At 55.1% G+C, this 24,375-nt stretch overlaps 1 protein-coding gene across 2 annotated transcripts in view; it reads left to right on the forward strand.

Moving 5' to 3' along the window:
* The window catches only part of ITPK1 (inositol-tetrakisphosphate 1-kinase), a 161,411-nt gene that overhangs the window by 103,157 nt on the left and 33,879 nt on the right, over positions 1 to 24,375 (forward strand). For both annotated transcript variants that reach the window (XM_060167069.1, XM_060167033.1), the window contains one exon: positions 13,825 to 13,942. In XM_060167069.1, the coding sequence (XP_060023052.1) occupies positions 13,936 to 13,942 (7 nt within the window). In that variant the 5' untranslated portion in view covers positions 13,825 to 13,935. The remainder of the gene's footprint in view (positions 1 to 13,824; positions 13,943 to 24,375) is intronic.

Below are 24,375 nucleotides of genomic sequence, written 5' to 3' on the forward strand. Positions count from 1 at the left end.
CTGCGGGCCTGGAATGGGCTGGTGCAGCTGAGCGCAGCAGCGGCGGGAGAATGCGGACCGAGGGTGCGCTGGCTGCCACTCCGAAGAGGGCTGAGGGTGTGCAGCAGGAAGCGAGACAGTTGTCGCAGCACTGGGGGTCATTGCCAGGGTCACGGCCGGCAGCAGTAGCCGTCTCTGTTCTCTGTTCTGCTGCAGCCAGAGGCTGGGAAGGCGGGGTGGCCTCGTGCAGGGGAGAGGCGCCCAGGCCTCCCCCGGCCCAAGTGGCCCCGCGTCCCAGAGTTCAGCGGCACGCTGCGAACTCTGCTGTGGCTCCAGACGACTCCCCTCTCCCCGCCAGCGGCGCTGGGGCGCCCCCAAGTCCTGGCTGTAGCCTTGCTCACCCAGCAGGGCAGGAGCGGGCGCCTGCGCTTGCTCTGGGCACTGGGAGTCTGACTCCGGCTGGAGGGCTGTGGCCCCGGCTGGGCGGGCAGAGCCGGCCTGTGGCCGGGGTCCTGGGAAGCAGCCTGCAGGCAGGGGCCACGCCCCAGGCTCACCTGGACAGGTGTGTGGAGAAGGCGCGCGTGGTTAAGACGGGTGCTTAAGGAGTGAGGGGCCGCTGCTGAGCCGGGGCGGACCCGAGCTGCTGGGACCAGGCAGCCCCTGCCCACTTCTCACTTCGCTCAGCTGTTGGCTGCGACACCTGGTCACATAACCACTGGGACCCCCTCCGGTCCCGACAGTGACCCCTGAGTGGAAAGGCCAGCCTGTCCTGGTTGAGTGTCAGCCGGCGAGGAGATGCCTCCTCCTGGCTGGCACCCAGCCCTGCAGATCCCTCCCCAGGCCCGGAGGTGGTGTGTGGCCGAGGTCCCTGTTTGCCTGAGGACCTGAGCAGTGCCGTGGCAGTGTGACAGGGCATGTGACATTTGTCAGGTGCTCAGCCTGGCCGGGCACGCTGCCAGTCTCCCGCTGACGGGAGGTGGAGAACACGTAAGTTTGGTGCTGAGGTCTGGGGACAGAAAGGGAGGTATTGTTCTCGTCGGGGGCCTGGAAGCGGGGGAGAAGGTGTTTGTTGTCTCAGATGGTAAAGTGTTCCGTTTCCTCCCCGCCCCCTCTTCCTCAGCGTTCGGGGTTACACTTTGATGGGATTGCTTTTCTTCATGGACTTATTGTGAGCTCTGTCAACCACAGTGTGTCGTCCCCACGGGGACCCTGGTTTTCTCTCCTAGATGGCTGAGCGAGGCGCGTGTCACCGCAGACCGTCTGGGAAGATGACTCAGGCGGATGGACAGTCGTGGGTGGCATCCGGCCTGGAGATGGGATGGGGGTGCCTGTGACCCGGGCACACTGGGGCGGGTGTGCACCAGTGGGTGTGCACCTGGGTGTGCACACCCAGGATGCTGGGGCCCGGCCCCGCCTCCACAGGTGCTCTGCTTCCCTCCCCCCACCCCCCACCTGGAAGGGGTTTCCCTCTGCTCCGTCAGTGGCGCAGATCGCATCCAGTTCATTCTAGAGCCTGGCGCCTGGGTGCTCCAACCTCTTCTTGTCTCTTCTGAACCCCTGGTTCTGTGACTTTTGTTCACCCGCAGGGACAGTGGGGCGTTATTGCTGGTGTTCTGCTCCCAGGAAGCTCCCCAAACGCTCCAGTGTTTCTCCCACCTTCTGCCCCCGGGACAGTGAGTTTAACCAGCCTATTCATGCACTGTGGTTCTGGTGGATTCCGTAGGCATGGCCTTGCCCGTGTCCCCTCCGTCTGGCTCTCTGCCGTCTGACGTAGGTAACACATGCACATGCAGCAAATTCAAGGAGCCTTTTCCCACCCCTGCTGCCCGTCCAGCGCATCCCCGTGTTGGGGGCAGCCGTGGTTGCAGCAGCCTAGAGCCTTTTTAGGTGAGTTCCGTGTACATGAGCAAAGACGGTCTTCCCGTCCTCACACAAAGCCATTATTCTGCGTGATCTTTCTTGGAAATGATTTCATATCAGTCCTTCCCTCATGCTGCCTTATTCTTTTTAATGGCTGCATAGTATTCTGTTAAATGGCCTTAAATCCTTTTCTTAACCATTTCTCTACTGATAGACACTTAGGACATTTCTGATCATGTTTCGGAAACATGCTGCAGCTGTTAAGTATCTTTGTACCTATATCTTTGTGTGCACGTGTATGGAATTATGTGGGATAAATACCTAGAAATAGAAATGCTGAATTTATGTAGTCTTAATTTTGGCTGTTGCCCAATTTCTCTCCATAGAAGTTGGGCCAATAACACTCCCTCCAAGCAAGTGCTGGCCCATGTCCCACCACTTTGGGAGGTGTTTCTAATCGGTTGAATTTGGCCAAGTTGCAGAGAATCGGAGAGTGCCGGGACCCTAGCGATCACCTCCTCATCCTGTTGTTTTTTTCCGTGGGGCACTCAGGGCCCTGGGAGGGGCAGTGTCTGGGCCACCTTGCTCCTGTCTGGTGCTCGTGCACACCCTACCTTTCTCCTCTGTACTCCCTGTGCTGCAAGGGCCTGACCCCCCGGGCCTGAGCTCGTGGGTTTAAATAACGGGTCTGAAGAGCAAAATAGGCTGAGGGGCAGATTGCATCGTCCTTTTCCTTTCAGCAGCTCTGCCGGATCAGAGACAGCGTTGTGCCAAAGGTCAGGCGGCATCTCTGTCCTTCCTGAGCTGCGAAGCCCGGCGCACGTGCCCCCAGGGCCGGCACTGCGCCTGACGCCCTGCCCAGGCCTTGTCCCTTCCAAGCTTGGCCCCTTAGCCTTGCACGCCTCTAGACGGGTCACCGCCAAACTCCGAGCTGGCTCGTCACTCCCCGCCTCAGGACCCTGTTGCTTTAGGATCAAGTCCAAGCCCCTTGGCTGGTCTGTCTCCAGCTGCCTCTCCCGCCTGTCTTCACCTACGTCCACCTAGCCACGCGGGCCCCTCCCCCCATGCCTCTGCCTTTGGAATGTCTTTTCACGCGTCCCGTGCCTGTGACCCTTTGTGGCTCAACGTCATTGGCTTCCAGAAACCCTCTCTCCCCTCCTCTTCCCCGCTCTCCCACCCGCTCCCCCATGTGGCAACCCTGCCCTACTCTGTTATCACCAGTCACCCCCGCATCTCTGTCCACTTACGAGCCCCCAGTGAGGGTGGGTGGGATGTGGCCGCTCTGAGGCTGAAGAGGTGACCCCCTCCCTCCCAAACACACATACACACCCATCACGGGCTCTCACCCTCCCTGGTCTCATGCTGTCTGGGAGGCCTCAGGCTGGGGGCACAGACACCTGAGATCTCTCTGGAATACAAACGAGGGTTGGTTAAGACCAAGGCATCTGCTGGGTGGGGAAGCCCAGCTCTCGCTGGGAGCCATTCGAGGAGAGTTAGAGAAGCGGCAGTAGGTGAGGACAAGCCGTCTAACTTGCCAGGCTGAGTCTGTGAGGGCTGGAGAGTCATCTGGTGACTGCAAAGGACAGTCTCAGGGTGCGTATGGGCTTGGTTGGGCTAGTGAGTGGGTGTCTGTCCCCGACATGGAGCCATGTCCTGCTGGCCTTCTTCCCTCTGCTGTGTCCTACCCCCCTGCCAAGTTGTCCTGTGCAGTCACAGTGCTGTGCACCTGCGTGAGGGCAGCAGGCCCTGGGCTCCCATGTAGCAGTCTGGCTCCATCAGGCCCAAAGAGCTTTCTTTCTTTGTTTATCATGTCACAGAATCAAAGAATCCTAGAACTTAAAAGTCAGAAAGGATGTTAAAAATACATTATTCTGACTCTCTTGTTTATAGACGAGAAAACTGAGATACAAATAACTTGTGACCTTCAGAAGCACACATAAAGTTAATGGTGATTCCGGGACTTGAACCCAGATTTCTAGACTCTGCCTTTGCCTTAACTTTCACAGTGCCTCAGGGTCCTGGTGCTGGGGTCCGGACTACCCTGGTGCTGCAGCTGGCCTGAAAGGGGTGGTCTGCCAGTGATTGGAAGGCAGAAGCCTTGGCTGGCTGGCTGGCTGTCAGGGACAGTTACACAGGTTGCACACTGAACAGCTCAGTAGGCTGCAGACGGCTCCCTGTGTGGCTGGACTCAGCGGTCCTGCCCCTAGTATGTACCGGATGGTGCCACAACCTTCTCTTGGCTCCTGGGAACCTACGCTCAAGGTTTAGCCGCAGGAATCTCCAGGCGCAGCCCTATGCTAGATCCGGCTGCCTCTTTAGACCCTCAGCCTATGATTCTTGGACAGCCACGGGTGGCAGGGTTTAGCTAGGGCTGTGGCTGCCTGGCGCACTGTTACATCAAGGCTCTGGGGCCTAGTGTGGGTTCCTCAGGACTGTCCACGGTGTGTGGTTTTCTGTGAGCTCTAATGAACAGGCAGGTATTCTGAGTGGTGCCAGGAAGGCTTTGACTCAGAGACATTGGGTCCTGGCCTCAGTGGATTGCAGGCTTCGGTGGTCTGCCCAGAAGATTTGTTACTTGTCCACCCGGAAAACTCTGCTCAGCCCGGCTCATGACCTCGTCCTCACCTGCGGCTGCCCTCCCAGCGACCGGTCTTGCTCTCGGCAGAAGCATATACCGTGCCTCTGAAGGTGGGATCGCTGGCGACACTGCTGCGGTGTTAATCCTCCCTCCACGGGGCCCATTCCTTCACCCAGCAGCGTCCACAGCGGCCCTTCTGTGCGTCGGGCACGCGTCCTTCCCTTGATGCCACGCGGATCCTCCTCCCAGAGGCCGCTGTGGACTCCGGCGTCCGGCCACGCCATTTGTTTGCTCTCCTAAGAAGTGTCTGTCTTCAGTTGTGTTAGTTTGTCTTGATCCCAGATTGGGGACAGATGCAGACTGGCCCAGTGTGGTGGTCCCTGGGGGCCTTTGAGTGAAGAGTGAGGCGGGATGCAGACCCTGGGGTGATGGGGGAAGCAGATGGGCCTGCAGCCTTTCCTTTTTTTTGCTTTTCCTTGTGCTGCCACCAGACGCAGTGTGCCTGGCCTCACGGGCTGAACCACCAGGCTAAAGGCCTCTAGGCTAAAGACTTGGCCTGGCAGAACATGAGAAAGGCTTACTTTTTTCCCTTTTAACATAAGTTTTAAAAGAAGGTTTTTAGATCTGAGAAAATGTAAATTTTTTTCACGTCACAAAATTATTTAGTGGCACCAAGATTCTAAGATTCTAAGGCGTCTGATTCCCAGTATAGTTTTCATTCCACTAAACCTCCATGACTTGGTGCTTAAGGAAAGGTTCAACATCACCACATGGTAACTGTGTGCCCACGTAAAAGTACCCAGTCTTTTTTGTTTTATGTAAATAAATAACTAATGGAAAATTTTAAAAAAATTTTTTTTTTAAAGAATGAAGCTGAGTGATCCTGGCTAGAGCTCGAATTGAGATGCTTTTTTTTTTACCCAGGTTTGCTATGCCTGTTTCACTGACTAGAAACTAGAGGGCTCTGGAGCCAGATGGTGTGGGTTCAGGTCCCATCCTGGCTACCTCCTAGCTGGGGGAGCCTGGGCAAGGTACTGAGGTTCTCTAAGCCTGAGTTTCTCTGTCTATCAAATGGGGCTGCTAATAGGACTTACTATATAGGGTTGTTGTGAGGAATATAGTGTCAGTTGCTGCAAGGTGTAGGACATTGTCCTGCACTTGGTGAGCGTTTAGGAAAAGTTAGCTGCTATCATTATTACTGTTGTAATTATCAATAATAGTAACACATCCTAGCATCTTGCCAGGACCTCCATCATGGTGTCAAGACTTGAGGAACTAGAAGCTTCCCGGCTTTCACCTCCCACTTGGTGTGGAAGGAGCTCGTTAAAAGGCCAGCCTTTGTGCCATCAGCTGAACGCTCTGGGTGCCGGTCATGCTCTCAGGAAGAGCCAGAAGGAGTGAGATTCTGCTGAGTAAGCCCAAGGTCACCCCCTTTCCTGTGAAAGCCCCCACGAGTCATTTTTAACAGCTACAGGAAGTCATTTGAGTTCTTCCTCAGCACGCGCCTGGTGGCTGAGTGTTAACTGAAACACCCTGATTCGTGGGCTTCTGGGAACCTTCTTGGAGAGTTCTGTGCGTGGCGTGTGGGGTTCATCTTGAGTGCCCACGCTTCTCTACTTCTAGAACCAAGTGATAATCAGGATTCTGAAGTCCCATTGGGGTATTTAGCACAAAAGGTGGTTGTAATTCCCAAGTGATCGCCGCCGTGATCGGTGGTGGTGGCTCCCAGGGCCGTGGAGGTGGTCGTGGTGGAATTGGGCCCCGTTTTCCACTTTATTTATTTATTTTTTGGTGGTACGCGGGCCTCTCCCGTTGCGGAGCACAGGCTCCAGACGCGCAGACTCAGCGGCCATGGCTCACGGGCCCAGCCACTCCGCGGCATGTGGGATCTTCCCGGACCAGGGCACGAACCCGCGTCCCCTGCATCGGCAGGTGGACTCTCAACCACTGCGCCACCAGGGAAAGGCCCCGTTTTCCACTTTTGATCCACTCCACGTGGGAGGCTGGAGTCCCGGACCAGGTAAGCACAAGGCAGGCCACACTGCAGAGCAGGGACTGCAACCCAGGGCCTTGCTGTTTAGTCCAGTGCTCGCTTTCTCTCCGTGCCCACCTTTTTTTTTTTTTTTTTTAAATTGAAGTATAATATATACAGAGAAAAGTGTGCATATTGTGAATAGCTTGATGAATTTTTGCTACACACAGATACACCGTGTACCGAGCACCCGATGAAGCAGTAGAGCAGTGCCGCTCCCCTGAGCCCGGCCCAGCCCAGCCCTGCCTGGCTCTGCCCTGCCCTTTTCCTCTCCTTCCTCAGCCTTGGGCAGTGGGCTCCCTTCCTACTCCCAGTGCAGAGCTCCTGTCCTGCCCCGTGACATTCTCTTCCTGGGGTGGGGAACAGGGCCACTGGAGAGAAGGAAGCCAGTTACCAAACCAAGAGATGGACTTTCTCCAATAAACTGGGCGCCGTCAATTCCCTATTCCACGAATGGCTTCCAACCTGGTCCCCACCCCCCGCCACTGGTCCTGGCCAGCAGGATTTTGGTGAAATTCTCCCTCCAGCCTGCAGGTGAACGCGCAGAATGCTTGGCAGGGAGCCGGTGCTGAGCTCACCCAGCCCTGCACGCGCCCCTTGTTAGCATTCGCCGTGCTGTTCCCTGCCCTGCCTCCGCCGGAGATTGACAGCACCCCAAGAACAGGGCATCAGGCTCGCTCCCGCTCTGGGGCTTGCATAAGCGCCTGCTGGATGTGAACCCACGAAGCCATCTTTCAAACAACCGGCCACCCAGAGACCCAGTAGGAGACTCTGCTCGTTCGTGGGAGGTCCAGGCAGCTCCCAGCCTCTCCATCCTCCTCCCACCGCTGGCCCCAGGCTTCGGTCCTCTGTTTCCTATTCTAGACCTGCCCTACTGAGTTGTGGACAGATGAGGACTGAGCTTACAGAGGCCCCACATAGCAAGTGGGGAAAGCAGGAATTTACGCGGGTCTGGCGGCCTCCAACTCCTTCCTACGCGTGAGACCTCTTCCCAGCAATGGCCTTCACTTGGCAGAAGAGGAAGCTGAGACCCAGAGAGGAGACGGGGCTCCCAGCACTCTGTGTGGTGGCCCTTCCTCCATCCTAGCTCGCCTTCCTCCAGAGGCGTAGATTTCCAGAGCCGTCCATCAAACCTGAATTCCCAGTCCTGCCGTCGGGGTTAGAGGCTAGGCTGTGCCCGGCTGGGCTCTCAGGGGCACACGGCCCAGCGGGCAGCCTTCCAGCTGCTGGGTCCCGAGCGTGATGAGGTGAGGCCGTGCCCGGGCACTCCCTCGCTCCAGAGCACCAGGTCCAAGGCAGGTGGCATCCTGGACCCACATAAGCGCCTGCTGTTAATGCTGGCCGGTTTACCTATTTTTTTCTTGCTTGTACTTTTGGTATCATGCCTAAGAAACCATTGTCTAATCCAAGGTCACAAAGATTTACACCAGTGTGTTCTTCTAAGAGAGTTATAGTTTTAGCTCTTACCTCATAGGATTTTTATGTTAAGAGAAATAGGACTTGCCCACCGCTTTACCCAGTGGCGTGCGTGTAGCCAGTCCTGGGTAAATGGTAGCTGCTGCTATTCTGAATTATGATTATTTATTATCCTCTTTACCATGAGTCACCCTCATTGTGTCTCCCATCTGGGTGGCGGCCTCCTGCTCCTTCCTGAAAGATGGTGTTGCTGCTCGGGCTCCTTTCTGGCACAGTTGTGGGTGCAGGGAGTTGAAGAAAGGGAGGACCTCATTACTTTCCCCACTCCCTCCATTTCCCCCCGAACCTTTTGTTTTGGGAAATTTAAAAATGCTTGAGAGGATGCTGCAGTGCGCTCCCCGTACGTCACCCAGCTTCACGAGTCAGCAGCTCGTGGCCGCTGTGCTTTCACCTGTGCCTCACCTACTTCTTCTTTTTTTTTCTTTTGCGGTACGCGGGCCTCTCACCGCTGTGGCCTCTCCCGCTGCGGAGCAGAGGCTCCGGACGCGCAGGCTCAGCGGCCATGGCTCACGGGCCCAGCCGCTCCGCGGCACGTGGGATCTTCCCGGACCGGGGCACGAACCCGTGTCCCCCGCATCGGCAGGCGGACTCTCAACCACTGCGCCACCAGGGAAGCCCCCTCACCTACTTCTTTCCCTGTGCCCGGTTATTGTGAAGCAGATGCTAGACATCATATTTAATCTGTAAATTGTTTTAGTACACATCTCTGAAAAATGAGTCATTCCTTTTTTTTTTTTAATTGAAGTGTAAGTTGATTTACAATTTGTTGATCTCTGCTATACAGCAAAGCGATTCAGTTGCACATATATATACATCCTTTAGTATTCTTTTCCATTATGGTCTATCACAGGATATTGAATATAGTTCCCTGTGCTACCACTTCCTAGAAAGAGACCTGCGGTGTTTTGGGGGAGTGGGCCAGAGCCCTGTTACCTCCTGAGGATCCGGGGGGTGGACACTGGGTGCCTTTGCTGCTTCCCTGTGAGGAGCGGGCTGGCCAGCTGCAGCTGGGCTCTGTCAGGACCTGAGCTGTCTGCAGAGGGTTGCTCGCTGGGCCGGGGACCGTGTCATGCTCTGGTTGCTCCCCGCAAGTGCAGAGGTGGCCCGCCCCCCTGTCTGCCAGGCAACGGGCTCAGAGATCTTAGGTCGGGTTGGGCCCTAAGGGTCTGTGTGCTGTAGAACCATGAGAATCCTTTTTGTTTTTGTATCTACCAACTCTTTTCTTTTTTTTTTTTTCGTTCTTTCTTTTTTCAAAATTTATTTTGGCTGCACCGTGCAGCTCTCAGGATCTCGGTTCCCCAACCAGGGATTGAACCGGGGCCATGGCCGTGAAAGAGCTGAGTCCTGGGGCTTCCCTGGTGGCGCGGCGGTTGAGAGTCTGCCTGCTAATGCAGGGGACACGGGTTCGAGCCCTGGTCTGGGAGGATCCCACATGCCGCGGAGCAACTACGTCCGTGAGCCACAGCTGCTGAGCCTGCGCGTCTGGAGCCTGTGCTCTGCAATGAGAGAGGCCGCGATGGTGAGAGGCCCGCGCACTGCGATGAAGAGTGGCCTCCGCTTGCCACAACTAGAGAGAGCCCTCGCAGAGAAACGAAGACCCAACACAGCAAAAAAATAAAATAAATTAATTAATAAATTCCTACCCCCAACACCTTAAAAAAAAAAAGAAAGAGCTGAGTCCTAACCATTAGACCACCAGGGAGCTCCTACTACCAACTCTTTTCATATCTGTCACTGTCATCTCGTTGTCCATGGCAGCTCCCTGAGATAGGTTTTATTCACAATGTACGTTTACACACAGGAAATGAAATGTCAGAGATTAATTCCAGTTTCTTCTTCACAGACATAAGGTGGCAGAGGCAGGATTTGAACTTGGGACTCCCACCTGCATTTTCTATTAGCTGAGAGCAAATCCTTGTGTCCCACTCCTTCTCCTTTCCTGGCCATACATGGAACTGCGGAGGAAATGGTATCTCTCATGTTCATCTCGGTTCATCTCTCATTCGACTCAGATTCTCAGTGGGGAAAACTTGACCCCTGCCCACTCCTCCCCAGCCCAGCAGGGGGCCCGGTGCCCCCTCTTGGCGTCATCACCCCATGGGCCTCGGGGGGCGGGGGCACCTGGCCCATCTGTGCTCCTTTGTCAGTATTCTCTAGACTTCTTCCTGGCCCTGCTGACCCCGAGCTATATATCTCTGCGTTTCCCTTGCTTTAGCTGCTTAAAGCCAGACTCTTCCTTGTGAACTTCCAGGATCCCTTTCTAGGTGTTTCGAGGCAGGCTGTCTAACAGAACATGTGTTTACCGTTTGCCATGGAGACGGTTTGGGCCTTTCTTCCTCGAGTGGTGATAAAACGGTAACAGGGCGCTCACCCTTCCAGCAATTTGTTTGGCAATTCTAAGAGACCTGTGGAAAATGCATGAAGCCTGCGATACAATAGATAAACTGAAAGGCTCGGAAGAAAACCCGCCTGTGGATAATGGGGCGATTGGAAAAACTCTTTCTTTGCCCTCTCCGTCCTCGTCCCAAAAGAGATCATGTTTAGGAATAATTCCTCTGTTAATTCTGATGCTTTCATCCCGGGTCAAAAGCTTGTTGGTGCCTGCTTGTCACATCTTCCCTCCTTTGGTTTCTTCTAGCTTCTTTGGCTTCAATTCACGTCTTAATGAGTCTGAGTTCTCTCAATAAAGGCCGCTGCCCTAATGCACAAAAGTGGAACCAGAACCAGCTTTGTGTTATCTGCCAACCATGTGGACATTCTTCTCGGTACTGCGGTGGGGACATCTGAGGGCGGGTCGTGGTGTACTGGACCTCGGTGGCTGGGGGAGAATTGGGCCAGCCCGTCGAAGCAATGTCTCTGATGTCGCCTTCCTTTTGAAGGAAAGCGGTGAGCTTGTGTGTGTCCCTGCCATTACCTGTAATGCCTCTACCGGTGGCTGCCCGTCCTGTTCTAGAACAGCCCCATGTGTGTGGCCTTGAAGTGTGTCTCCTAAACACTACTCCTAGGTTTCTCCAACTTATACTCGCAACTCACAGACAAGGAAACCGAGACAAGAGAAACCCAATGGCTCACCCGAGGTGACAGCGGAAGGTGATCACAGCGGGAGACTCGGTTTCTTTTTTTTTTTTTTTTTGCAGTACGCGGGCCTCTCATTGTTGTGGCCTCTCCCGTTGTGGAGCACGGGCTCCGGACGCGCAGGCTCAGTGGCCATGGCGCACGGGCCCAGCCGCTCCGCGGCATGTGGGATCTTCCCGGACCGGGGCACGAACCCGTGTCCCCTGCATCGGCAGTTGGACTCTCAACCACTGCGCCACCAGGGAAGCCCTGAGACTGGGTTTCTTGACTCTCAGTCCCTTGTTCTTCCCTCTGTACTGCACTGCTTCCTGGCAGGGGGTGGTGAGGGCATTGCAGTGCTTTCAATTCATAGCCCAGAACGTGAATTCATTGGCCAGATCCGGTAGGGGAAAACCTAGAAGGCTGTCATTCGTCCAGTGTTGTTTGCACCCTGCACGATGCCCTGAGCGCTGTGGATGCTGTGAAGTTTGTTGAGTGGATGACCTTTTAACATGAGGACATTAACATGATTTCGGTCGTATATGTCGATCTTGGTGTCTCACGAACGACATGCTCTTGTGGCAGTGTAGATCTGGTTCAAAGGAACAGGCTCCGGTAAAGGAACAGTGCCGATGGGGAGAGTTGCCTCTGGGGAGCCCACAGCAGAGAGGTTCGGTACCCTGAAGTGAGGCTGAGGAGAGAGAACCTATCCAAGTTATATCCTTGGATAGACCTTCCTTACAGACATCTCTCACCTCGTTCCCACGTCCCCTGGGGGTGCCAGACGTGGGCCCTCCTGCATCAGCTGCCTGCTTCTTCTGTACGAGCAGGGCAGCGGGCCAGGCTCTCAGGAGGAGGAGGAAGTCGCGAAGGCAGCTTCTGTTCTGCATTTGGGTCTGCAGATGCACGTGCTGGGAGAGGACCTTCTGCGGCGAGAGCGTGTAGGCCCTGTGGCGTTTACAGGTGTGAGGACGGGAAGAAGGCCTCCCCAGATGCGTGCACTGGCCACCCCTCAGGGACGGAGACTTCTTTTAAACATCCAGAGAAAAAGACACCAATAAGCTCATAACCAGCTACTTTGGTATGAAACATAAGGCAGGAACAGATTTCAGAGAGGTAGATATGAATCTCTGGCTTTTGTGTTGAGAGCTCTTAAAAATGATTACTAGGAACCAAAATAGGTTCACCAGGGGAAAAAAAATCCCAAATGGAGCGTTCTTTTTTCTGATAAGGTTTACTAGAAGAGAAGCATTATGGCTTTTGCTCCTGGCCTCTGCTGACCTCGCTGACAGATCTTGTGGAATGGGCGAGGAGGGGTGAATTAAGCTGGTGTATTTATTCCCTGGGGCTCCCGTAACAAAGTACCACAAACTAAGAGGCCTAAAACAACGGACATTCATTCTCTCACGGTTAAGGAGGCTGGAAGTCTAAAATCAAGGTGTCTGCAGGATTGGTTCCTTCTGGAGACTGAGGGGGAATCTGCTGGTGGCCGGTGGTCCTTGGCCATCCTTGCCTTGTAGCTGAGCTCGGTCACCGTCTTCATCTTCCCACAGCCTTCTCCCTGTATGTCTCTGTGTCCAGATTTTCCTCGTCTTGAAGATACCAGTCAATGGATGAGGGTCCATCCTAATCCTGTATAACCGCATGTTAACTCGATTCCATCTGTAAAGACATTTCCAAATAAGGTCATGTTCACGGGGACCCGGGGTTAGGACTTGAACAGATCCGGGGGTGGGTGTGCACAGTTCAACCCACAGTAACAACAACAGCTAGTGAATGGCCTTCCTTACACCCAGCCTTGTCTCTGAGCCCCTGTCCTGTTCCAGCATCCCCCATTTGTGTCCATAGAACCATGGAGTTTTAGAGCCAGAGGGATGGTCTCATTTACTTTGTCTTCCTGACAGTCTGCTCTAGCCCCCTGTTGTGACTTGGAGCTCTTGGAGTCACAGAGGTGTCTCATGGCGGCCCAAGATCCCCGAGTTCTTTTCCTGGACACATCTTGCTCTGTCTTCTGTTGAATTACATTGCAAATAATGGTTTCTTGTTCCTCATGTGCCTTAACGTTATTTCCCCAAGAAGATTGTAACTTCCTTAAAGACTAACCTTATCATAGTTCTGCTTGCATTTCCATGGTCTACCATGAAGCTACTGGGTATTAATAAGCACTTACTGGAGTGAGCACCTGCGGGCCGGGTGGCTGCCCCATGGCGAGTGTCTCATCACCTTCCCACAGACCTACTGAATCCTGGCATCCCACTCTCCCCAGCCCTGCCTCAGAGCCCTTGTCAGCACAGGGTGCTGGCCACTCATTGAGCATAGTCCAGCCGTGGAGCAGATCGGGTTTTAGGTGAGGCTTTATCCAGGAGTTGAACAAGCTGACCAGAGCTGAGTTGTTCTCCTTTTCTCGGCTCTGTTTTCTCACTTTGGGCTCCATCAGCTCTCTCTCCTTCAGATCCCAGAATGACTGCTCCCAGCTGCCTGGTCTCCCAGCTTCCTCTTGTCCTCAGGGAGGGACAGTGCTCCTGTCCCAGCATTTCCAGCAACAGCGCTGAGCCTGCCTCTGATTGAATGGACTCGGGTCACATGTCCTCTCCTGAGCCGGCAGCCCCAGGAGGTGGAACATGCTGATTGGCCTGGCCAAAGTCACGTGATCCCAGTGGGGCTGAGTGGGTAGAGGCCGTTTCCTGAGACCAGGTGTTGCCTCAGCCAGAGGTCAGGGCTGGTGGGGGGATGGAGAACAGAGAGATGGATGTGGGGATGGCGCGCGGGATGCAGTCTTGCTTGTCACCCTCGTTTCAGCATCAGTCTTCCCTCTCTAACCGGAAGGAGTGTTCTTTCCTCTCAGGAATACATTGATGCCCACCCTGAGACCATTGTCCTGGACCCCCTTCCCGCCATCAGAACCCTGCTTGACCGGTCCAAGTCCTATGAGCTCATCCGGAAGATCGAGGCCTACATGAAAGGTACGGACGTGAGTGGCTCAGCCTCCATGGCAGTCGGCCCAGCTCGTGGACACAAGGTGGTCGTTGCGTGGGGTGGGAGGAGGGACGGGGGTCCAGTCTTTTTAAGCACTTTGACACAGGAAGCAGCTGTACGTTCTGGGGAGGGCCTTTCCTTCTCCCTCTGTGGCCAGCAGAGTTAGGAAGTAAAAGTCCTAGGGTGCTCTCTTTGGGAGACTGGCTCCAACCACTTCAAGTTTTGTTGTCTTAAACCCACGAGTGCTGATGAAGTATCCAGATAAGACAGTGGTTAGAGAGCAGAAGTGCGTGTAGAATAGCTCAGCGGCAGGCGGGCGAGTGGAGTTACGTAACCGGGCGAAAGAGACAAACAGAGAAATTGAAGGGCCTTTGATCAAACACATGGAGATATGTAATGTGGCGGCTGGACCTTGCGGGGTACGCTCTGTTCTCGCAGGCGGGAGCCCCCCTCTCAGCTGCGGGAGCGTCTCCTGCCAGCTGCGGGCCCCTGCCCCTGAGGACTCATCCTCCCCACGTCCCAGGGCAGGGCAGCTCCAGAGAAGTCAGGCTGCCTTTCCAAGGTGTTTGTTTATGTGAGAAGGGCTTTTTGGAAAGATTCACGTTCACAGTAACCTCCTAGCTCTGCCCCCTGGTCCAGGCGTTCCCTGCTGAGAGTTCTTGTTTCACTTTAAGAGAAAGTGCTTTGCCTGGGCCTTGGGGCTGCGTGAGAATCCATCCTAGAGGCAGGAGAGGCAGCCCTTGTTCCTGCCATCCAGGCCACATGTGTGTGACCTACAGGGGCTGCCTTGACCCCGACCTGGATGGTGACTTGGGCCCAGGTGTTGTTCACGTGATGGTTGGACTCACAGGACCAGCATGGGGATAATGAGCGCAGGATTTACTGGGTACGTGCTGTGTGCCCAGCACCGGGCTCAGCCTTCTTCTTACAGTCTCTCTTCTGGTGCTTCTTTATAAAGGTGGGCCGGATCATCCGTCCTCCCTGTTTTGCACAGGAGGCTCTGAGAGGTTAACAGGTACACCAGCATCACCCAAGCCTGTAAGCTGCAGAGCTAGAATCTAGCCACGTCTCTCTGACTCAGGCTCCCCAGCTCCTAAGCCCTAAGCTTGACTTTCATGTCCATAGTCAGAGGGCCCTGGATCTAGCAAGCACCTGGCATGGATGCAGTCATGGACCCTGGTCAGGAGAATTGGTGAGTGCTTGGTTCTCTAAGGAACCTGCCCTGTGCAAGAGCTGGCTGGTGGACCTGGCTGTCCTGGAAGAGGTCTTGAGGCATTTTGCCCTGGGCGCCTGGCCGTCACCAGGAGACAACATGGACATGACACTCTTGGGGGGCCCCAAAGCAGGCAGCGTTTTTCAACATGCCAGCATCCTCCCATCCTTGGGTCTGGAGTGGTCAGTGACCGTGTCAACTTCCGTTCCCTTTGCGTTCCTTCCCTGGGTTGAACCAGAGCCCCCAGATGAGAAGGAAGATCTATAGTGATGTTTTGGCGGAACGTTGGTTCTGGAAAGGAAATCCACCTTCTCCCAGGAAGTGTGTGTGTTAGATGCCAACTATCTGTGAAGGGACAGGAGATGACAGTATGGGGCCACCCAGGAGTGGGAGCCACTGTTCCTGCTCAGCACTTTGCACTGGAAAGCGCTGAGGCATCTGGATTGGATCTTGGAATCTGTCTCCATTTTCATGGGTAGAGAATCAGGGCTGGGATCAAGGGTGAGCTCAGACCTAGAGCGTGAGCATGCGTGTTCAGCGGGCTGGACTGCAGGGTGCACAGGCAGCAGGGTTGTCGCTGGGGGGTGAGTACTGAGGGGGCGAAAGCCTCCCAGACAGGCCGGGGGTGTGAAAGAAGCAGGGAGGGAGCTGAAGTGGGGTGCTTGTGTGGACTTGCAGACCATCGGTCAGAGGGGGGACTTCGAACACCTTGGGCAGTTGGGAACTCCATTCGAGAGCAGCCTTTGAAGGTATGGGAGCTGGTGAGTGAGGAGATGAGAGTACATTTCAGACAGGCAGTGCAGACGCGGCCTAGAGGTAGATTTTGATGGTCGTTACTGTTGTGAGGGTGACCTCCCACCCAGCCACAGGTGTAAGGGGCTGGTGACTGGCCCCCAGCGGGGACACAGACAGACCCCACTCAGCTCCAACCCAGCTGAGGTCAGCTCAGGGGCTGCCTGCTAGGAGGCCCAGTGAGAACTTGTTGACCAAACTCTCAAGACCGGCTTGGTCCTGGGCCAGCAGGAATTGTGTGGGTGGGCCGTGACCGCTGCACCCTGGGCTTTCCTTATCGTGCATGCCGAGCCGGGCTGGTATTCTTCCAGGAGCGCAGGCAGAGGCTGGGACTTCCTGGATCCTTTTCCTGCCCACCCGGGGCGGTACATGCGGAAGCACTGCTGGCTCCCACCTCCCATCCTCCCAGAGGCCAGGCTGCTCCTGGCGCAGATACAGAGAACCCGCTCTGGGAAGCGCATCCCTGGCGCTCCCCTGCCACACTCCTGCGATTCCTGGAGGCTCGCAGCCCTGTTAGTCCTGCTGTAAAGGGCTGTAATTACCCTTTCAGCTCCTCAGGTACAGCAGTCCAGGTGACACCGCTTTTGTGTTGGGAGAAGGGGCTTGGCAGAAACCCCTGGAGCTGTCGCCACCCCCATGCCAGCGTGGCTCTCCCTGTCCTCAGAGAGCCTTGGTGGCGGCACAGAAGACAGGGCAGTGGGAGGGGCTGCTGCAGGGAGGCGACAGGGCTCCCTGCTCTGCACTGGGGGTGGGCTGGTGGGCTGTGACACATGGGGAGGGTCCCCCGGGGCTAACAGGCAGAGCCCTTGGACCGAGGGTCCACGCTCGGACCATGCATCGCTGCACAGAGCATCAGCTGTGGGGGACAGGTGAGGCCTGCTGCCCGGAGCTTCCAGCCTCACCTGTCTGAGGACCTGGGCGGGTCTGTGTGGTTGGCGCCATCTTGGTTCCACGCTCCCGGAGCTTATCTTTTCCTAATTCAGAACCTGGAGGGGAGGCAGGGTCCTTCCGGCTGCAGACGTGTCAGCCTGAAACCCGCTGACAAAGTTGCTGCCATAGCAGAGACCTGGAGGGTGGATTAAATGAGATGGACTTCGTTTCTCTCTCGCGTAAAAGCCCAGAGGGAGGCTGGCCGGTGCTGGCGAGTGACGGCAGGGACCTAGGCTTCCCCCAGCTCGTTGTTCTTCTGGCGTGGCCCTCCTGGTCCAAGGTGGTGCTGAAACTCTCACCACCACATCTACAGTCTAGACGTTAGGATGGAGAGGGGACTAAGAAAAAGGGAGCAAAGGGCAACAGCCCTAGGTATCTTCGAAGGAAAAATTCTGGAAGCTACAGTGATGTTCTTTCATACCTCAGTGGTCAGAACCGAGTTACGAACTGAGCTGCAAGGGAATCGGGGAAAGTGGTCTTTATTCTGGGCAACCATGTGGCCAGCTAACATTTGGGAGCCCCGTCACCATGGCAGAACAGGGAGGATGAGTTTGGGGCACGACTAGCTGTCCGCCTTCCCCTCCGGGGAGTGGCTTCCTGCCTGCGGCATCCATGGGTGAATGGCTCTTGGAATGACCTTTCCCCTTCCAGCTGGCCAGGGTGGGTGGCCTCAGCAGCACGTTCCTTCCACATAACAGCTCATATGACATGAGGTCAGTAGGCTGACGGAGTGATCCACCCAGAGTGCCTGGGCCCCAGGTTCCCCTAACAGGTGATTGCTTCTGGGCGGGGCTGCACCCACACCCTTTAGCCAGAGGCAGAGATGGCACTAAACCTGGATCCGGTTCAAACCAAGTACAGGAGCCCCCCGGAAGTTGAACACTGCCTGCTGCCGGCTTGCGGGGAGCGGGAGGCTGCGTCACCAGCCGAGATTGCTGGACACGCATCTGCAGGCCTCTTCTCTCGTGGGCACCTGCTTTCCGCATAGGGCCGGGGTTTTGAGGTGGGAGCCCCGAGACCAAGGCCTGGCTCTGCCGCCCTAGGACAAGTGATCCTGGGCAAGGCTCTAGCCGACTCCTGAACTGGCCGGAGCGATGGGCGAGAAAGCCGGGCTGTGATTGGAGATTGTGGGTTTGTGTCCTTGGCCCTGGGGGCAGCAGGTGGTGGAGGGTCTCAGGCCACAGGGCAAAGGGCCCAGAGGCCCTTCCAAGACGGCTGCCGATGAGGTGTGGCTGCCCCGGCAGCTCCCACACATGCGCTCTGGGGGTGACAGATGGCCGTCCGGACGCCGGGCCTCCCTGGGGACGGGGGGTGCACACCGCAGATCGAGCGCCTCTGCCTGTGGTTTTCTGGGAGTTTAATCAGGGCTCATCTTGCAGGCCGCTTGGAGGCTGGATTGAAATGGAGTAATCCAGACACCAAGCAAAGAGAAAATGACATTCCGCAGAGCCTGGGAGACACGATCCCCGCAGAGCAGCCGCCGCGGGGTGGGGGTGTGTGGTCGAGCCGGGGGGTCTCACTCAGAGGTGGGGGCCGGCTGTCCGCCCTTGGTGAGCTGCGGAGGGCCGTGGGTGGGAGAGGAGAGAGCGGGAGGGGCCTTGGAGTCAAGGCCTGGGCCCCAGGTCCGCCCGTGTCCCCAGTGTTGTGGTGCCTGCAGGTCACCGTTCCTCTAGGGCCGCTTTGTCAGCGCTCAGGGGGCACCCCGACTGCATGCCAAGCACTGTGTTCGCTGGTTTAATCCTCACGATGACCCTGTGAGACGGGCAGTACTGTCACCACCCCGTAGCGGTGAGGATGCTGTATCCATTGAATCTAGTTGGTTAAGGCCGCAGAGCTACTAGGGGCAGAGCTGGGGTTTGAACCCACGCCATCTGGGTGGGTTCTTAGCCAGTGGTTCCCGAATCCGGCTCCCGGCCTGACGAGGAGGGGTCGAGGCCACAATGGGTGCAGTGTGGGCTCCGGCCCTGCTGCTCTTGATCCGCCAGCTGGCACTGCCCCCGGGTGCCCTCTGGTGTCCAGGCGATGGCATCGTCCAGACAAGATCCCTGCTTCAGTCGTGGAGTCTCTGCCCCGTGTGGTTATTGAGGAAACAAAAGTCCTGTCCCTTTTGAGAACAGCGGTACATCGTAATGGAAGAGAGCAGGCTTCGGCCCTGACAAGCCTGGGCTGAAATCTCAGCCCCACTGGTGCGGCCTGGGCGGTCACTGGCCCTCTCGGAGTCGTTTGCTCATCTATGATGCGCGGTTATCATCACCTCGGGGGAGGTGTGGGGAAGGTCTGGCCCTGTCCACTGCAGCAGGTGTGGCCCAGAGTTGGGCTCCCGGTGCTCTCAGCTCCTCCCCTTGGTCCCACAGGGTGCCCGGGGTTTGGGTGGGAGGCACGTGGCAGAAGCTGGTAGTTAGTAGCAGGGCCTAGAATCTCGGAGGACAAAGAGGAGAGGGGTGTAGCCCCCCGAGTCAGGATTAGCTTCCAGCTCCGATCTTGTGCAGGAGGCTGGCGTTTTGGAGTAACCCACCAGGACGATGCTTCGCACACCTGTCGGGTGGGCCTGTGAGGAGCTGGCCCCTGTGGCACCTACCTGCCCGGGGCTCCCCGGGTGTCAGCCTGCCCACGTCACGGGGCCGAGGGGTCAGGTGTGAGGGAGGACTGGCGCCAGGCCAGGCCTGGACACACTGCCGGAGCGGGTGGCCACGGAAGAGGCTCGGGCCCCGTGGGCTGACAGGGAGGCGGGGGCCTTTGCCTGGGTGCTCCGTGCCTGATTCCACTCCAGGACTTTGGGGCGTTTGGGAGAAACATTGTCCTCGTTCCCACGTCAGCCACTTCCAGCCATGCAGGCAGAGACCCCGCGTCCAGATGGAGGTGCGGGGTCTGCAGAGCAGGGTGGTAGTGGAGCACCGCCTGTCGGCCAGGCCGAGGTGGGCCCCGTGTCAACGTTAGGAGGCAGCTGGTCCTGAACCTGGCCCTGCCCCGGGCCCTGGCGAGTCTCCCATCTGTCACCTGCACGGAGGAGGTAAACGCCCTCGCCCAGGGTGTCGTGAGGAGAGCACATAGGGCCGGCCTGGCCCTGGGTGGGCGGCTTCTCCTCCCCTTGTTGCTAACCCTCGCGAGGGGGCTGTAATGATCCCCTTTTTCGGTTGAGAAAAGAGAGGCTCTGGACGAGATGCCAGACTTCCTGCTCATCTGCGGGCACATGGAGATGCTCGGGCCTGTCCGGCGCCTTACACAGACCCTGCTGGGAACCCCTGTTTCCTCCTGACCCACAGACCCGCCCTCTCAGGAGGCACTCCCGAGTGACCCCCCGCACCAACCCAGGCCCTGATGGCTCCTCCAGGCCTGTCCCTGCAGCCCCTGCCTGGGCAAGGCTGACCTGGGCCAGTAGGTGAGCCAGACGCTGTCTTTGTGACCTCTGGCTCCCTTTCCCCTTGTTGAGTTGACTGACCCCTGCAGACTCGAGATCCCCAGAGCCTTCTTCCCCCTTCACACGCAGTCTCCCAGTGCCCAGGTGAGAAATCTCAACATCTCTTCCCCGGGACATGATAGGGCAGACGGATGCTCAAACACACCTGCTGGTCAAGGTTGATCAGAAAGTACTAGACACCAGTCATTTACACTTCAGTGTGAATGTAAGACCCACCTAGTGTCTTTCCAGCCGAAAGGTTTTTTTTTTCTTTTTTTTTTTTTTGCGGTACGCGGGCCTCTCACTGTTGTGGCCTCTCCCGTTGCAGAGCGCAGGCTCCGGACGCGCATGGCTCACGGGCCCAGCCGCTCCACGGCATGTGGGATCTTCCTGGACCGGGGCACGAACCCGCGTCCCCTGCATCGGCAGACGGACTCTCAACCACTGCACCACCAGGAAAGCCCCCGAAAGAGATCTTGAGCTCTTGATGCCCCCAAACTGTTCTCCATATCTTAAAGATGAGGAGAGAGGCCCAGAGAGGTGGGAGGACTGACCATTGGCCACTCTGTGCCTCCAGCTCAGTCCAGGGGACACACGCCTCTGCAGTAGTCCTTTCTACAGAAGCAGTGCTGTAGTGAATCTGGACTCGGATGGCCTGGCTGTGTGCATTTAGGCCAGTTATTTAACTGCACCACGGAGCCTCAGCTTTCCTATCTGTATAATGGGAATAATGATAGCAGCCCCTTCCTCACAGGGTTGTTGTAAGGATTAAACGTGGTTATGCATTTAAGGCATAAATACTCAATAGATGGTAATTCTCCTGGGTGACACTGGGCTGTGGTGTTTCAGACCACACGTGGTGTGTTGTGACCCTGTGAGTCCTGGGTTCCTGAGATTCTTTTTAGCACCAAATCCATGCTGGCATCCTTGATCGTGACCTCTGTGACCCTGTGACCAGGCCCCTTGGACAGCACTCCCCTCTCCATCCATCCTTCCTGAGCACCCACACCCATGTTTGAAATGCATCATGTGTGTTTATTTTTAATTATATCACTTTTATGGATTTATTGTAAAGTTCACGTTAGCATTCCTCATATCTGTGATGGATTGGTTCCAGGACCCCCCACGGATACCGAACTCAGGATGCTGGAGTCCCTTACATAAGACGGCATAGTGTTTGCACAGAATCTACGCACATCCTCCTGTATACTTTATTTTTTATAGCATTTTATAAATGTATGTATGTATGTATTTATTTTTGGCTGCGTTGGGTCTTCGTTGCTGTGTGCGGGTTTTCTCTAGTTGCAGAGAGCAGGGACTACTCTTTGTTGCAGTGTGCGGGCTTCTCATTGCGGTGGCTTCTCTTGCTGCGGAGCACAGGCTCTAGGCGCGTGGGTTTCAGTAGTTTGGCATGGGCGCTCTAAAGCGCAGGCTCAGTAGTTGTGGCTCGCGGGCTCTAGAGCGCAGGCTCAGTAGTTGTGGCGCACGGGCTTAGTTGCTCCGCGGCACGTGGGATCTTCCCAGACCAGGGCTAGAACCCGTGTCTCCTGCATTGGCAGGCGGATTCTTAACCACTGCGCCACCAGGGAAGTCCCAGCTTATATACTTTAAATCATCTCTAGATTACTTCTAATACCCAATGCAATGCAAATTATATGTAAATAGATGTAAATATAATAAAATGCTGTGTAAATATTTGCTGGCACATGACAAATTCAAGTTTTGCTTTTTGGAACTTAATGGAATTTTTTTTCCTGAATATTTTCCATTCGTGGTTGGTTGAACTCCGTGGATACAGAGGGCTGACTGTATGCAATTTTTTTAGTATAATTGTTATTTTTAAGTAATTTTAAACTTACCCAAAAAAGGTGCAAAAACTGCTACACAAAGTGCCCATCTGTATACCTTTGCACAGCTGCGTCCAGTGTCAGCATCTTGGGTGACAGTTTATAGTTCTCTAAGCCAGGAAATTCACATCAATAGCAATACGGTTATTAAACAATTTCGCAGCTGTCCCACTGCTACCCTGTTCCTGGCTCAGGATCCAGTCTGGTTGTCCATCTGTGGACTCCGTCCACCTAGAGCCGGGCCGCAGGTTGTTTGTCTTTCATGACCTTGACACTTTGGAGGAGCCTTGACTGTTTATTTTGCTGCGTGTCCCTCAATTTGGGGGTATCTGATGTTTTCCCCTGAGTAGGTGGGGATTCTGCATTCGGGGCAGGAGCGCCACACCAGCAATACTGTTCCCCCCACCGATCAGGAGGACATGACATCAACGTGTCTTCCCACTGGCTAATAGATTATTTGGTCGGAGTTGTGTCTGACATGGTTCTCCTCTGCAAATTTCTGTTTTTCTCTTTGTGTTGGCATCTCATAAGGATGCCATAAGTTATCTCACAAGGAGACACTTTGCAGTCATCCTGTTTCTTGTCAGACTTTTACCCACTTTTTTTTTTTTTTTAAAGCATCCATTGATGGTTCTTGATGACAGTTGCTGCTATTACGGTTTTTGCCAAATGGTCTTTGTATAGAGTTTTTTTTTTTTAATAAGTTTATTTATTTTTGGCTGTGTTGGGTCTTTGTTGCTGCACGCAGGCTTTCTCTACTTGTGGAGAGCGGGGGCTACTCTTCATTGCAGTGCGCGTGCTTCTTATTGCAGTGGCTTCTCTTGTTGTGGAGCACAGGCTCTAGGCGTGCAGGCTTCAGTAGTTGTGGCACGCGGGCTCAGTAGTTGTGGCTCGCAGGCTCTAGAGCGCAGGCTCAGTAGTTGTGGCAAACGGGCTTAGTTGATCCGCGGCATGTGGGATCTTCCCGGACCAGGGCTTGAACCCGTGTCTCCTGCATTGGCAGGCGGATTCTTAACCACTGCGCCACCAGGGAAGTCCCTATACAGAGTTTTAAAGAGTGAGTGTGCCTCCCTTCGCTCCAGTTGCACTGGAAAGTGACAGGGACTTCTCGGCCTTCTCAGACATCCATGGTGGGGAGGGGCATCCATGGGGCCCCAGCATGATCTCATCTGTAAACAAAGGCAAAGGCAAAGGTGAGAATTAAGAAGGAAAAGGAAAAGTTGGGGGTTGTGTCAGATATGGTGGAGAAATCGGGAGTAGACACGTTTCTTTGCTGCAGGACTTTTCAGAGCCCTTATGTGCTAACATGAATCTTCAGTCTCTCAGAGGCAGGCAAACTGCATTTTACCACCGGTGGAAGTTGCGCTGATAGCTTATCTTTACAAATAGAGAAAAAAATGCTAATTAAATTCTGACACACCATAAATGATGAGCCACATCTCAGCTTCAGAGATGGAAAATGAAGAAAACAAAAGAAAACAAAATCCACGCCCTAGAATCGATGAAATACAGCAATGTTTACCCTTTTCCACTTAATCAGTTATGGGTCCCCCCTCTTGTTTTTGTTGCGCTTATGGTAAGAGGCCTGGTCCACCCAGCACACCTCAGGAATTGCTGGACTGGATGCCTCCTGAGGGCCGCTCACCTCCAGCCCTGTTCAGATCTGGTCCTGAAGTCCCTCCGTCAGCAGGCAGGGCCCTGATTGCCAGTGGCTCAAATCTGTTTGGCCCGCACCTCTCTTCCCAGAGGCAGCCGCTCTTAAGTATGGAATCCATCCTTCTAGGCTCTTCTCATACATGTACAAATACATGTGTGCTTAAAAAAAGAAAGAAAGAAAAGAAACAGTGTCCTACTACTTGTGTTCTCCTATAACTTGCTTTTTCTCCACTGAACATATGTCTTGGCTTCTTTCCAGGACGAGGACGACTAGGTCTGATCTGCCCTTTTTGATGACAGCATAAGATTTCAGCATGTGAATGAAAAAACCCACAATTTACTCAATTATACTGGGCTCATAAAGTCATTCCAGTTTGATTTGGATTTTTTCTTTTAACTGAGCTGCAGTAAACACAGGTCTTTGCATAGGTCTGTAAAATTAATCCCTAGAAGTGGAATTTCCCGAAGACCGTTATAAACGTTTCTCACTTCGCAGATATTGCTGGATTGTTCTTCAAAAGGTGTGAACAGGGCTTCCCTGGTGGCGCAGTGGTTGAGAGTCCGCCTGCCGATGCAGGGGACACG

Source organism: Lagenorhynchus albirostris, chromosome 1, assembly GCF_949774975.1.
Source record: "Lagenorhynchus albirostris chromosome 1, mLagAlb1.1, whole genome shotgun sequence".
Lineage (NCBI taxonomy): Eukaryota > Metazoa > Chordata > Mammalia > Artiodactyla > Delphinidae > Lagenorhynchus > Lagenorhynchus albirostris.